Here is a 16,549-nt window from a genome sequence, read left to right on the forward strand (position 1 = left end):
TGAAAATAATCTGAATAAATTTAAAAAAGACTGAAAGATTACCTTAAAAATACAACGCTATAATCTCTAGATGATTTTTCCACCTCAAAAATCAAGAATAAATAGTAGTTGTCAAAATTAGACAATAACACTACATAAAAAAATCATATTTAATTTAATGTGAAATAAACCAATAATTGCTAACTTTAATTTTGAAAATAGTATTGTTTTTGTAAAAAAATGTTAAAGTCAAATTCATAATAACATTTATATAATTTTAAGATTAACTTAAAATTAGGCAATAATGACACTATAGTCAAATAATACAATATGAATAAAGAATTTTGAATTCAACTTAGAAGTATCTTTTTGAGTTGGAATAGTTGTTTCTCTGCAGTGGCAAAATTTATTGGTCTGCAGTATGCATATACCATTAATGATCTAGATAACATTTTTGTTATTAATAATTTCTGAACAAAAACCATTATCAGTTCTATCAAGGAATATTGCATTAAATTTAATGTGGTTTAACTCTTTAATAATCAACACTACTCGAACAGGTAAGCAATTCTAAAATAAAAAATCATACATCAGTTGGCTTTAAAAAAATGAACAGTTTTCAAACAATAAAACAGATGACACGCATTTAAGAAAATAGGATACACAGTTGTGTTTTTCCCAGAGCCACTACAAAAGGGAATCACACTATATCATACCAAAGTGGACTTACAGTTAAGAAATACAATTAGTATAATTACCTTATTACTTTATAGTTTGTTCTAGGTCCATATACTACCTTTAACCCTTTCCGCTCGGAGCGGTAATGTTAGAATGTCCACAGAGTTCGGATGGGCAGCAGTGTTGGCCACCGCCATTTCCTCTAGCGCGCGCATTTATTTTTAGAGTTGTCGTCCTCAAAGATCGGATGGTCAGCTGTGCTGTCCGTTGAATAATCCTACTAGCACTCGGATGGACAGCAGCGTTGACCACAAGTTATAAACTCTTTTTTTTTATTCTGACATATTTTTTTTATAATATAACGCATTAAGATCAATCAGCTGTTTCATTACAAAGCTTGAAAATTGATCATCTGGTCAAATATTGCATTCTAGGCTTTCGTTTTAGCGCGCTTTTAACCACATTGTCACTAGTGAGTTAACCTACACGTATTACTAGAACGGATTGTTTATTATTCTTAATATTGTGCAATTTTATTAAATATTAGTGTAAATGAAGTATTGTAGATATCAGTGTAAATATAACTGTAAATAAAAGTGTAAATATATCAGTATTAATATCTGGTTTTACTGGTATTAGAGCTTGTTGGCGATGTAAGGAACACAAATAAAAAAAGGAAGACCATCCCAATTGCAAGACATTTCCTGACTAAATGGGAAACTTCATCTACCATATCCTCCTCTTGAAGATAGAAAAGTGAAGGATTGCGTCGTGTGTAGCAGCAGAGCACAATGCGGCCCAAGGAAAAGAGTGAAGTTTTATTGCAAAACTTGTGATAATGAGCCCGGTCTTCACATCGGTGTTTGTTTTGAAAAGTACCATTCATCTCAGATATTTCAACAACAAGATGACAACTAGCCTGCAGTTAAATTTGTATTCGTAACAATAATAAGCAGTTCAATTTTATTTTTTACCATGTTATAATTATTTACTGTCACATTATTAATACTCATTGTAACTCATGTTAGTTTATAGAAATATAACATTTCCATTGTAACACTTTTCAACTACATTATTATTTACCTTTGGACCTTTAAATCCATTTAACTTTTTAAAAGGCACAGTATCAATGACGCGGCGAAAATAAATCCGAGCTGGTGGGGACGCAACAATGACATGGCTGCTGTGTGCACGCAGGCGCCATAGTGGACAGCACCGCTGCCCATCCGATCTGAGTGGACAGTACGCGCTAAAATAATACGAGCCTACGAGAAGCCATATTTGGTCAGCACTGCTGCCCATCCGAGCGGAAAGGGTTAAAATTGAGTATATCTAATTAATTTGTAAGTGGACCAGTGAATAATTTATCTATAACCCTATTCAGCTATCAATTTAGTAATATCATTAGCCACTTGTATATTGAATACTTACTACTTTACCAAAAGGTAGTTCACCAGAAGAGTACAAGTTTTTTCTTCCATCAAATGCTGGATATCGATTTGGGAAGTGTTTTCTCTGCATCTCCCTAATTGCTGGTCTGAAATAAAATTGAACGTTTTAGAACGTTTTATTTCTATATTTTATTGAAGAATATCTAAATTAAAAATTAAATAGTTTAATTCTTGGATTATTTATGCTATTCGATTTTTTACAAAGAAATAAATTTAAAAAGATATTTATTACATTTAGAAACTGTCTTCACACACAGAGAGACACTGAAGATCTTAATCACTTATACATACAAATACAAATTGCATACAACTTAACCAATTCAAATATAACTCTTAATAAGGCATATTTAGACATAATTACTATAGGACAAGACATCATTGCAATCCTAGCTGTATGTGCAGTTACCGCACCCCACTTCTCCCCTCACCTTGCTGCGTTGCCACATTGTCATTTCAGGTGATTCCCAGTACGAGACGATGCCTCGCTTCATTCTGGTTGTTTACACCCACTTTGTTATTCGTATTTGATTATTCTGCATGTTTTTATTATTATTTTTGCTCGAATTTGTGTACACAAGTGTTAATTTGAATTGTGAAAGAAAAGGATTCAGGAAGATAGAGGAGAAGTAAAGATGAGGAGCAGTAACTATCACTCGACTGTTGAATTCAATCAATTATACAAACACTAGTTATTCTTTGTTACACTGCAACACAACCGAGGCAGTTGATATGTCTATTACTATAAGGAAATTTCTAAATGTAATATAAAATCAATGTTAATCTTTTTAGACCTCAAAAAAAAGCCTTTGACTCTGATGATAGAAATAAGTTAATGAATAAATTAGAACAATTAGGTGTTAGGGGCATGCCCCTTACTTGGTTTCAAAGTTATTTTACCAATAGAAAACAATATGTCTCAATTTGTAATGTTAGTAGCGATGCAATTAATGTAGACTACGGTGTAGTTCAAGGGAGTACACTTGGGCCAATTCTGTTCTTATTATATATAAATAATATTGCCAAGCTAAATTTAAACGGAAAAATAACATTATTTGCCGACGACACACTTATTTTTCTGAAAGGAAATATATGGGTGGATGTGAGACGAGAAGCATTAAGTAATTTAATGTTACTGAAAAAGTGGTTTGATCATAATGTCCTTTCCTTAAATATAACTAAAACAAAATTTATGCCAATCTCTTTGAATCCTCAGTCAGATTATGTCTTAGGAAATCTGATCATACATAATTGTGGAAATCATAATAACAGTACCTGTATTTGCAAAGCAATCGAAAAAATAAACTCGTATAAATATCTTGGCGTTATTTTAGATTTCCGTTTGAAATGGTCAGATCATATTGAATATCTCAAACAAAAGACCCGAAGTATATCTTTGCCTTTAAGAACCTTAGGGATATTTTTGCTGTTCAAGAAATGAAAATGGTATATTATGCATACGTGCAATCTCTTTTTGCATTTGGGATAATTTCTTGGGGGGCAGCTTATAAATCAAATCTTGATCCTCTGTTTACGGTTCAGAAATCAATTTTGAAAGTAGCTTTTAAAAAATGTCATAGGTTTTCAACATCCATTTTATTTCAAGAAACTAAAATGTTTACAATAAGACAACTTTTTATAAAATCTTTATTAATACACATGTATAAAAATTTAGATGATTTATTTGTAAGAACCCAACACACCCATAACACACGTTATTCTAGATCAACAGGAATTCTACCACTGCAGTTAACTAAATCTTATTTAAACATCAACTCATACTATCTAGCTCACGTGCTTTTTATAAATATGAGTAAACAGTTTCCAAATTTTAGTTTTTTCAATGAAATTTCTACAATTATTTTTAAAAGGAAAGAGTTAACCAGTGGTTATTATCATTGTCTATTGAGGAGGCAGAGGCAGTGTTGTCTACAAACTATGGGCGGACAGTTTGACATGTAAACAGCCACCACTCCTATCCCATCATCATTCATTATCACTAACCTATTATAATCTGTGGTGACCCTGCTTATTTACCATTGTTCCTAATATGTATATGTTTTTAAAATTAATAATATTCAATGTTTTAAAACAGGTACAAATCAAAATTACGCGGTTTTTTTCCTTTTAACTTATTCATTCCATATTCACGTATGTATGTGCATGCATGTATATGTATGTGTGTGTATGTATGTATGTGGTATACAATAGTGTATTATTTTATATTATATTTATATTCATTTTTTAAAATTATATCCAGTCCGTTATTTCTTCAGGCGTGAGCAACTCGAGTTTGCGCACAGGCATCATAGCCCATGCAGGCTCATTCCCCGAGGACAATTTTTTATACATGATGTTATTTTTATGATGTTTATTCTATGATGGTTATTTCTTATTCTTTGTTCACATTTCAAACTCCGTTCGGTAATGTAAAAATTTAGAAGTTAATTGTACAGATTGTATTGTAGTATTGTATATATATTTGGGAAATAAATCAATTCATTCATTCATTCATCTAATAATCTGAAGGAAATGTAATACAATTTAATACTGTCTGCCAAACAGTATTCACTTGACACATCTTTATTTAAGTTTAAGTATGAAATACACATACAGTACAGGTCATAGGTTTTTAACATAAAGATGTTAATTTAATGGATAAGTAACTTGATTAATAAAGTTTAAGAACCAAAATTGACGTTATATTAATAATATTATAATTATCAAATTTATAAAAGACAATTCTCATGATAAAAAGTGAAATACCTTTTCAAAATGTACTTAACAATACATCAAAAGTAATCAGATCATAAAATCAATCTAAAATTAATCTCTTGCTAATATTATTATTATAAATTAGTCAGTTATAGTGAAAATATTACAAGTTCATAAAGAAATGCAATTATTATATCTACAGTTTGCAATTATAAATAGAAATAAGTTAATTCATCATCAAATTCAAAAGTAGTGAACCTAAACAAAAATTCAAAGAGGATTATTTAAAATTTGGCATAGTTGAGAATTGTATTGGAACATCAAATCAAGACATGACAAATGAAAAAAGGTCAATTTATTTTATAAACTTTTTCTAATTCCATTATCAAAAAGAATATATAGGCTGACAGTTAAGTCCAAAACAGCTTAATATTATCTTAACTATTAAAAAAAGCTACAAAACTTCACATGTTAGTACACATGAAAAAGTATTTTAACATACTATATTCAGTGAACCACTATGCTACCAGGGAGGGGCGACTTGCAAGGATTCAGAGTAGTAATTCAGTTGTAATGGAGCAGAGATCCAGTAGCATATAAAATTAAAGGCTTTCATTAGTAGAAGGCAATGCCACAAACCCAATTTTAATTTACATTTTAAATCACACAAATAAAGGAATGGTAATACAAATTTCTCCACTAGTAAGGAAACCTGAGTTCACTACTTTCATGAGGAGAGGGGAGCGCCCTTTGTCTAACTCTGACCACCTGCTTATCAGTTCTGCGTCTCCTACAGAGCCATAAACAAACATATCCATGGTGTGTATTACTGCTTTCTCAGTTGTCATGTCTGCGCATCTACTATGTAACAAATTTTATTTACAATAGTTTTAACGAAGGTGAAAAGATTACGGGATTATTCATAGATTTCAAAAAAGCGTTTGATTTAGTAAATCACAAAATACTTTTATGCAAATTAGAATCAATGGGAGTAAGGGGAAGTGCTCTAAAATGGTTTGAAACATTTCTAACTGGAAGGAAGCAGCGTGTAAAAATACAAAACTCTTTAAGTAGCCCTACTGTTGTCAGAGCTGGAGTGCCCCAAGGTTCCGTGTTGTCTGCTACTCTTTTTTTAATATTTATAAACGATTTACTAGAATCAAATTTCTGTGGAATTCCAAGCGCTTTTGCCGATGACATAGCTATTTTTTATTCTAAAAAAAATATTCAGGATATATTCGTTAACATCTCAAATGATTTGCTTCTTTTGAGGCTTTGGTGTTATAATAATAAAATGGAATTAAATGTAAAAAGACAAAATATGTAAATTTTCATTTTAATGGATTCAGTTTCTTGTCAAATTTAAAGTACCACAAATTAGACTGCGTTGACATGAATTGTGACTGCTTGGTCATAAATAAAGAATTTAGTTTCAAATATCTTGGAGTTATTTTAGATGAAAAACTTACATGGGAAAAACATGTACATTCGATACTTACACAACTAAAACCAGCTTTGAGAAAATTCTATTTTTTGAAAAACTTTTGTAATGAAGTTTTATTAAGAACTCTTTATTTTGCGTTAATACATTCAAAATTACAGTACAGGATTCAATGCTGGGGAGGAACTTTTAAGTATAAAATTGAAAAAATACGTGTTCTTCAAAACTATTTTATAAGAATAATTCTTAGAAAACAAAAGAGAGAAAGTTCTTTTCCATTATACCATCAATTAAAAATTTTACCAGTACAGCACCTGTTTGTCTACAAGGTTCTACGCTTGTTTTACATTAAAAGTGGTGACACAGGAACAAACCAACTTTTTTACAGTACAAGAAGTTGCAGTAATAATGTTTTTAGAGTGCCTAAAGTTAGAAAATCACTATTCAGACAATCTTTTATTTATGTAGGCCCAAAATATTTCAATAAACTACCAATTAATATAAAAGTATGTTCAAATATTAGAGCTTTTTCTCGGGAGGTGAAATACTGGCTGTTTGGTTACGATGACTTAAGTTTTCTAAACAATGTGATTATGTAAGATAAATGTATGTTTTGTTAAAAGGAAAAAATGGAAGATACGGCAGTTATATGATTACTTTAAATTTTGTTTTTTGTTTTCTAATATTAATAATTTTTTGGTTGTAGAATGTATAGAATAAGTAATTTTAAGTTCTCAATTATGTATACAATTTTCATACAGTTGGTGTAGCATAGTGTATATAGTGTATAGTGAGCACAGACGGCACAGAGCGTGGTGCTGCTCTTATCAAAGGACAGTTACTTTGCTGGACTAAACAATATTCATGTTTTTGTTTGTGTAGCACTGCCACGCTACTTGAAACTGTGGCAGTGTAATTCCTGTCTACAACTCTGTAAAATACCTGTATTTATTCTGGAATAAATCATTATTATCATTATTATAATGTATCACGTTGTTATTCTTCATTGTGTGATTAGTTTGAAATATTTATCTTGTTTTATAGTGCGATGAGATGTATTTAATTTAAATTAAATTTATTTGAAATAAACAGTTTTATAATTAGTTCTTTGTTTTGTTTTTATCAATAAATACACTAATTTTACGTAAAATCCTGTTTTGTTTTTACCTTTTATAAATTAGTTATAATAAAAATTAGCTTTTAAATTAAAGAAAAATATTTTTAACTTGTCTTGGCGTTACAGGAAAGTTAATGGATTTATTAGTGGCGTGCAAAGGGTTAACAGGGTCATGAGGACAGTAAGCGGCACTCTTGACAACTATTCCTCTTCCTAGCCTTCCAGTATTTAGTAACATCGCATCCCCTGCTATATACCGCAATGAGGATTTACTAAGAGAGATGGGAAGATTTTGTTGAACCCTGAATTGCCTATCCTACACGACCTTCCACACGACAAGAGATCGGCTGAAGTCCATACATCCACCCCTACAAACTGCCAGCCACCAAAAAATAAATGAATTTTCAACCAAAAAGTCTGGGTAATGTGTTGGGATGCATATGATGGCACGTTTATGTTCCTGATTCTTAATTCAACAGAAATAGTAGCTAAAGTAGGTGATGTACAACTCTCTCTGAGAGTGGATTTTGTTGAATAGATTTCGCACTGATAAGGGTCAAGATCCTATTAAATCCTGCGACTGTGGAGATGAAACCTGGACTATGCATTATATAGTTGAAGACTGCATGTTTTTCCAGGGGAGCTAAGCTATCTTTATATGGCAGATGAAGCAGCGTTTGAATGGAAATACAGATTGGATTTGGATGTAAGCAAATAGGAATGTTTCCTAGTTTGTTATTTATTTTATGCTTTTTACTTGAGTGGGAACAAGTAATACCGCAAGACAAAAGCAGTGACTGATAGAAGTGCAGCACAACTGACCATTAGCTCCTATTATCAGTACAATAGATAGCTCAGTGGTATAGCTGTGTACTTCTAATCTCAAGTGTCCAGGATCAAATCCAACACAGGGCATAACTTTTTGCTTTCTTGACTATTCATAAATTAAAAGAAACGGGCGATTGTTGTGTGAAATTGGTTGTTTATTGTTTAATTTAAATTATTTTTTGCTTTTTGCTTTTCCCTCCCCCTCCCTCACCCCTCTCTCTCTCTCTCCCTCCCTCCCTCTCACTCTCCCCTTACTTGATTAAAAATTACTGACATTCAAAATTATTATGTATTTAGTTTTTTACAAACTAACAAGAAACAGTGTTTGTTCAAGAAAAAAGTACACTTAAGAAATACGTATACAGGGTGATTCATGAAGTTCTCCCCCCACTTCTACAGCACATTGTACTAGTAAAAATAATGAAAAAATGTTATATAAACATAGGTCCGAAAACGCTTCGTTAGCGAGTTACAGCTAGAGAAAGATTTCGCCTGAATTCCTGGGTAAAGAGTAAAATAAAGCCATACTGAACTTTTGGAAAGGTTAATTAAGTAAGAAATATCGTGAATTCTTATGTATTTTTACCTGATAAAGCTAATAAAATAGGTTTCAGAACTGTACCTGTAGTAGTTTTTGAGGGATTCAGGGTTAAATGCAAAAAATTGGGGTACGAAACAATGTTTTTTTAAGTTTGATGTACAATAACTTTGTTAAATTGGTAATAAATACATAAAATCAACAAACATTAATTGTAGAGAATTTAATTCTTAGAAAATTGATATAATCAAAGTCTAAAATAAAACAGAAATAAGTACAAAAAATCTATTTTATTCAGTATAATACATTACTAGTTTTAAGCAAAATTAATCAGGTTGGGCCAACCGTACGCACCTTTTTATAATAGATGTTCGAAAATGAGGCCATCATTATCAATACATTTTGCAGCACGTTTGTGTATTGCTTTTGTTGCGTTTCTTAATTTTTCAGGACTTCCCTGTATCTGCACAGCCGAATCCATAATACGGGCAATTAATTCATCACGAGAATTCACTTTTGTCTTGTATACAATGTCTTTCATCCATCCCCAGATGCAATAATCCAATGGAGATAGATCTGGTGATCTTGGTGGCCAAGGGTGAGGCCCTCCACGACCAATCCAGTGTCCAGGAAATTGATGATTTAAGTAAGCAGAAACGGCACGTGAAAAGTGGGGAGGTGCTCCGTCATGCTGGAAGTACAAATTTGGTCTGAGATGTAAAGGAACATTCTCTAACAGCTGCGGCAACTCTTCTTGAAGGAAATGCAAATAGAACTCAGCATTTAGGTGTCCAGGTAATATGAAAGGTCCAATCAGCCGATTGTGCAAAAGGCCACACCAGACATTGACGCTAAATCGGTGTTGAAAGTTCTGTTCCACTACCTCATGTGGATTTTCTTCTGCCCATGAGTGTTCATTGTGCAAGTTATTGACACCATCCCGAGTGAATTGTGCCTCATCCGTAAACAAAATACGCTTGTAGAGTTGATTATTAATATTCAAAAAGTTGCAAAACTCCAAGCGAAGCGGACCATCCCCTAGCTGTAGATGTTGAACCTTTTGTTTATGAAACGGATAAAATTTGTTTTGATTAAGTGACCTCCACACCGTTGACTGCGAAACTCCTATCCGCCTAGAAATACGTTGTGTACTTACACCTGGACTGCGATGAACAGCATTAATAACAATATCATCATCAAGTTGGACAGCTCGTTCATAATTGGTTCTAGTACTTGGTAGTGATCCTGTTTCCCGAAGAGTACGAAAAGTTCCTGAAATTGTTTTGGTATCTGGAATCCTCCTATTAGGGTAACGTAGTTCATATTCTTCTACAGCAGCTCTAGCATTACCATTACAGTAACCCAAAATAAAAACCATATCAGCGTATTCCTCTGATGTAAATAAGTAAGGCATTTTTTCGCTGAATAAACAACCGAATTATAACTCACAGAAAAATTGCATTTAATAACACGATTCACAGAACCCGATCTCCTGCTGTAGCTTGCAAAACACCACTAATACACAGTTCTAACGTAACAGTACAGAATACCATTGTTGATCAGCTGTTATTCGTGCGTTACCAACTTAGAAATTAATAAAACAAAAAACTGCATTTCGATGATTAGTAAACAATAATGGGAAAATGTTTGCTTCATTTATTTTCGAACATTTGATGTAAAATTTTATTGAAAAAAAAAAAAATACAACGTAAAAAACATGATATTTTTATTTACAAACAAATTTATTTAACAGTTAATCTTGTTTTCTCAATTTATCTCATCATTAAGGAACAAACATTTTGTTTTTGTTTTATTTTAACTAAATACCGTACGGTATTTCTTTACAGCTAGTAATGTATTATACTGAATAAAATCGATTTTTTTGTACTTATTTCTGTTTTATTAAAGACTTTGATTATATAAATTTTCTCAGAATTAAATTCTCTACAATTAATGTTTGTTGATTTTATGTATTTATTACCAATTTAACAAAGTTATTGTACATCAAACTTAAAAAAACATTGTTTCGTGCCCCAATTTTTTCCATTTAACCCTGAATCCCTCAAAAACTACTACAGGTACAGTTCTGAAACCTATTTTATTAGCTTTATCAGGTAAAAATACATAAGAATTCACGATATTTCTTACTTAATTAACCTTTCCAAAAGTTCAGTATGGCTTTATTTTACTCTTTACCCAGGAATTCAGGCGAAATCTTTCGCTAGCTGTAACTCGCTAACGAAGCGTTTTCGGACCTATGTTTATATAACATTTTTTCATTATTTTTACTAGTACAATGTGCTGTAGAAGTGGGGGGAGATCTTCATGAATCACCCTGTATATAAACAACTCTACATTAAAATAAAATGCCTATGATTATGACCAAAACAAATAAAAAAAATTATAATTATAATAAATAAATAAAAAATACCTGATAAATTGAGAATTTCTAGGAAGTTACTTATCACTAAAAATGGACACTGAAAAAAAATGACAGTAAAATACCTAAAGGCTGAAGAGAAGAGATAGTCAGGAAAAAAGGTGTAAATAAAGGCAAAATAGATGTGTACATAAAATCCCCAAGGGGCAAAATATTTAGATCAAAGAAAGAGCTGGCTACATTGAAGCTGGCTATTGAAGATAATAAACTACCTTACAAAATTGAAATCTTTAACTTTTCTACAAGAAAGTGTAATGTGACCTTAGAGGACACCTTCGACAAAACCACTGTTAATACAAATACCTCAGAATCAGCACAAAATGAGAATGATGATAGTCTGAATTATAAAACTCATATTTCACCTCCTCAGTACTCCTCCACATCGGCACAAACAGATGAGAGTTACAACTCCATTATGACATCAAATGAACTACTTGGTAAAAACTGGGTATCAGACTCAACTCTTTATCAATATTTTGATATCATTAATAATACATTTCTAGAATCCAAGTCAGGACTAATACTGAATCCTGCTATAAGTCATGACTTGAAATGTGTGGATGATTTTGACCATTTAATAAACATTTAACATACAAGTATCTGTTCATCCCAGTAAATGATGCAATAACTCTATATGAAGAGGGAGGTTCACATTGGAGCTTCCTACTCTTCAGTAGAGAGGACAGTAATTTCTTTTACTATGACTCTTTTAAGGGGAAAAATTATCCCTCTGCTGAACTTATTGCAAATAAGCTATGTGCACATCTGAGCGGTAACCATAAATCTGTGATAAAGATGACCAATGGACCCCAACAAACACACTGTTATGATTGTGGTATTTTTACCTGCTATGTGATAGACTGGATTGTATACAATATTATTAATGAAGGAACCCCAAGTCTTAACAAAATCAAAGAAAAATATTAAGCGAGGCTGATCTTGTACAAAAACGCTCTATCATGGCTTATATAATAAAAAACAATGTCATAATTGAAAACAGGACACTTTGGTCAATTATTTTTAAAGTTTATGAACATGTGAAACCATCAGTACCTCCCACTGGTTCACACAGTTCACGAAACCATCAGTACCTCCTACTGGTTCACACAGTTCACACAAAGCATTACCACATTCAACACAGGAGAAACTGAATCAACAGACTGAAGGTAGTGTTCTAAATAACAACAAGTAGACTCAAGTTAAACATAGTAAAACCACACCTAGAAGTAAACATATCTATGATAAATACACTATTCAGAGAGAGGTTGGCACGTCAAACAAATATCATATTCTGGGTCAAAGTATTAACATTCCAAAATATTTTAAGGATGAAAATAAAAATGCAAGCAAGATCAATAATGGAAAAGATAACAAATCAAACAACAAAACATCAAGAAATAGGAATATTTATATTAAAGTGAATATACTCAAGAATAGAATAAATGCAGAATTCTATTCAGATAGTCAAGAAAAAGGTATAATCGAAATAATTGATATTTCTAGTAAAGGAAAAATAAACTTGAATGGATTAGTTACTCCAGGAGCCACTATCAAAACTGTTCTGAATAATGCTGCAAAATCTCATTGTAAGCCACTTATAATAATAGCAGGAACTAATGACATGTTGCAGAAATCTACTACAACATTCTACAACAAACTAGAAAATGAACTACGCATTCTTAGTAAGATGAGAGCCGTATGCGTCACAACGATCCTTCAGCGCTACGATTGATTTGGACGTGTTGAGACGATGTCATTTCACAACGCATGGACTGCATTAAAATTATCGAGGGAAGAAAAAGCCGTCCTATATGATTATTGATGCACTCGAGAATATTAATGAGAGCACTTGTCACTTGGAATCCGCTGATACAACTACTCAACCTATTTCAAAACCTGCTGATCACCTTCCCAACTACACTTCAGTTCATTCTAAAACAGTTAACTCTTTAGAGGGAAATATACAAATTATTGAAGACAATTTTAAAAATGTGATACCACAGTTCTTGTATAATGAGCAGGCTGCTTTTGCTCACTGCATTTCAACGGATCTTGACAGTAAGAAGAATATGAGTACAGGTGTGGCAACAATTTTTAAGGAACAGTTTGGAAAACCTTTGTGCTACCTTTCCCATCACTTATCACGTCAAAAGTTACAAAATGGTGCTACAGTACACGGACTAATCACTAAACCTAAGTATTAGAATAAACCTGTTATAGAAGACTATAGTTTAGCATTTCAACATCTGACAGAAGACTTCATCAGAAGAGGATTGAAATACCTTATATGCCCACCTATGGGTTGTACTAGAGACAAAAGTTCATCAAGTGTTTTTGCTGCAAACATAATAAAATTTCAACAACTTATGGAGCTTCTATTCGAATAATCACATACAATGAACATTCTAAACAAGAACTAAGTAACGGACTTCCATACCTTGAATTTGTGAAGACTCTGAACGATTTCATTCCTCACAACTTACAGAGTAAGATACCTGCCAGCATTGTTGACCAGCCAGCCAACTTCTCATCCATGATGGAGTTTCCACCCTTACTCCCCTTGAAGGAAATGTCTACCAGCTACAACCAGAGTGTGGAATCAAGTTTCAGTGAGAGTGTCAATGTGAGTGAGGTGGTTAATCAGAGCCAGAGTGAAGTTGTGCCTCATTTTTTATTCCAAACCCCTCCACAAAGGAATCATGTATAGACTTAACAACAACCTAAGAAATGTTTCCAGAGAGCATTTTGCACAATGCTACATGTTGTAATAACCTAAACAATGTTACTGTTACTGAGATCGGTGTTAAGAGTACTCCTATTGCTTTAAAATTATTCCACCAAAATAAAAATTGTTTATCCGCAAAAATTGACCCGTTGGAAGTTACTCTAGATGATATAAAACCAGACATACTAATCATTTCAGAACATAAAATAAAAAAATATGAAATTACCAGGCTTAATATTCTAAATTATAGCACTCACTCCTACTATGCTAGGTGCTGTATGAATGGTGGAGGTGTAATTATTTTGGCAAAAAAGCCATTAAAATTAAAGAAATAATGTTGCCTGCAATAAAAAAATTTTTATGTGATCAAATTTTTTAGCTATGTTTGGTTGAGGTTTATTGGGATAATTTAAAAATATTATTAGGCGGTATTTACAGGTCTCCAATCAATGTAAATGTGAATAAATTCCTGGAAAATCTAAATTCAGTTTTTAGCATTCTAACCATTAGGTACAGGTATATAGTGATATGTGGAGATATTAACATCAACACCTTGACAAATTTATTCTTATGTAAAAAATCTAAAGCACCTATTAAAACAATACAATATGAAATACTTAATAGACTTCCCCACTAGGTCAACCAGCATTACTCAGCAATAGACAATATTATAACCAATCTCAAACAATCACAGATTCAAGTTGAATGTGGAATGCAATGTTATCAGATCACGATGGCCAGTTAGTTACAATACTCGATTATGTATCTAACTCAGAGCAACAACAAAATTATTTATTCAAGTATTCCAGGGTATTTTCTGATGAAAATATGAGAGATTTTAATCTAAGTTAAACCCTAATTAATTAAGTTTAGAAACATGGACACAGCTTTATAAAGCGATCATTTAAAATATGACACCTTTCTCCGTATCTTTTTATATTACTTTAATACTTATTTTCCAATTGTAAAGGTCAGAAATTACTTAGATAAAAAAACCTTGGGTTAGCGAAGATCTAAAACTAGAAAAAAAGAAACTAATTACTGAAAGTAATGCTGCCCGAAGAACAAAATCGCAAAGAGGCATTGAAAACGTAAAACTTAAATATAATACTTTTAAAAATAAAATTATTCAAGAAAAACAAAATTACTATAATAATAAAATTAAAAGATCTAAAAATTGTGAATGAGACACTTGGAAAATCATTAACTATGAAACAGGTATTAATAAACTAAATACAAAAAATATATACATCAGGCACAATAATAAAATAGTATCAGATCCTAGTAAAGTTGTTGGCATTTTTAATAATTATTATATAATTTCAATTAAGGACAAAGCAAAATTTAACACATCTCAAAAAAATCTTAGTTTTAATGCTTTTCAAAATTTTTCAGATATTAATTTTCAATGCAAACTAATTGATAGAGATGATATTATTAGAATCATCAGAAGTCTAAAAAGTAGTTATAGCACTGGATATGATGACATACCAGTGCCAATATTAAAATATGCTATGGAATTTCTAACTGACCCACTGCTTCATATAGTTAATTCATCTTTCCTCTTTGGGCTATTTTCTGAAAAAGTAAAAATTACAAAAATAAAACCTCTATTTAAAAAGGGCGATCAGTTCAATACAGCAAATTATCGGCCACTTGCATTGCTCCCAGTTATATCCAAAATATATGAACATGCAATGTCTAACCAGCTGGTTGACTATTTTGATAGAAACAAATTACTTGATAGCATACAACATGGGTTTAGAAAAAGTAAATCTGTAGTTACAGCTGCCACTAATTTCATTGAGTCAGCGATTGATTCTGTGGATAGAGGGGAAAAGGTAATAGGAGTATTTATGGATCACCATAAAGCATTTGACAGTGTTAGTCATTCTAAGTTACTAACTATCACAGTTTGGTATCCATGGGAAGGAGTACAACTGGCTAAAATCATATATACAAAACAGACAGCAGTTTGTGGAAATACATAATCTGAATAACAAGAGTAATTTAACTAGTAAATATAATTCTATTTTAAAACAATCTTCTTATGGGGTTCCTCAAGGATCCATTTTGGGGCCACTTATATTCCTCTGCTATCTAAAAGGAATTCCAGAGCTAGATAAATTATGCTTATACGCTGATGATGCCACTCTAAGAATTACTGCTTCATCTAAAGAGGAAATAGAGGAGTTTGCTTTTCTCAGTGTATAAAAAATAAATAAGTTTTTCAAAGAAAACAACTTAATTTTAAATCCAACAAAAACAAGCTCTATGGAATTTTGTACTAACCAATGCAGAAATAATTAATCCTCATATAGAAATAGATGAAGTGGCTATAGTTAAGGAAGAAGAAATAAAGTTTTTGGGTTTAACATTAGACAGTTCACTAACATGGTATAAACATTCAGAAAAAATAGTTTCAAAAGTTAACTCTGGTTTATATGCTCTTCGCAGAATGTCAAAATTATGCTCACAAGAAACTCTAAAAATGATTTATTTTTCACATATCCATTCACATAAAGTTATATTTGGTATCTCATTATATGGATCCAAATCAATAAAAAATTTAAATTCAATTTTAGTGATAAAAAAAAGCAATTCGTATCATTTTAAAAATTAAATGGAATGAAAGTGTGA

The 16,549-nt window shown here is 31.8% G+C and overlaps 1 protein-coding gene across 1 annotated transcript in view; it reads right to left on the minus strand.

Moving 5' to 3' along the window:
• Window positions 1–16,549, minus strand: part of LOC124358318 (protein argonaute-2-like) — a 206,365-nt gene that overhangs the window by 89,706 nt on the left and 100,110 nt on the right. The window contains exon 11 of the mRNA XM_046810617.1: window positions 2,089–2,194. Within this exon, the coding sequence (XP_046666573.1) occupies window positions 2,089–2,194 (106 nt within the window). The remainder of the gene's footprint in view (window positions 1–2,088; window positions 2,195–16,549) is intronic.

The sequence above is a fragment of the Homalodisca vitripennis genome, chromosome 3 (assembly GCF_021130785.1).
Source record: "Homalodisca vitripennis isolate AUS2020 chromosome 3, UT_GWSS_2.1, whole genome shotgun sequence".
Lineage (NCBI taxonomy): Eukaryota > Metazoa > Arthropoda > Insecta > Hemiptera > Cicadellidae > Homalodisca > Homalodisca vitripennis.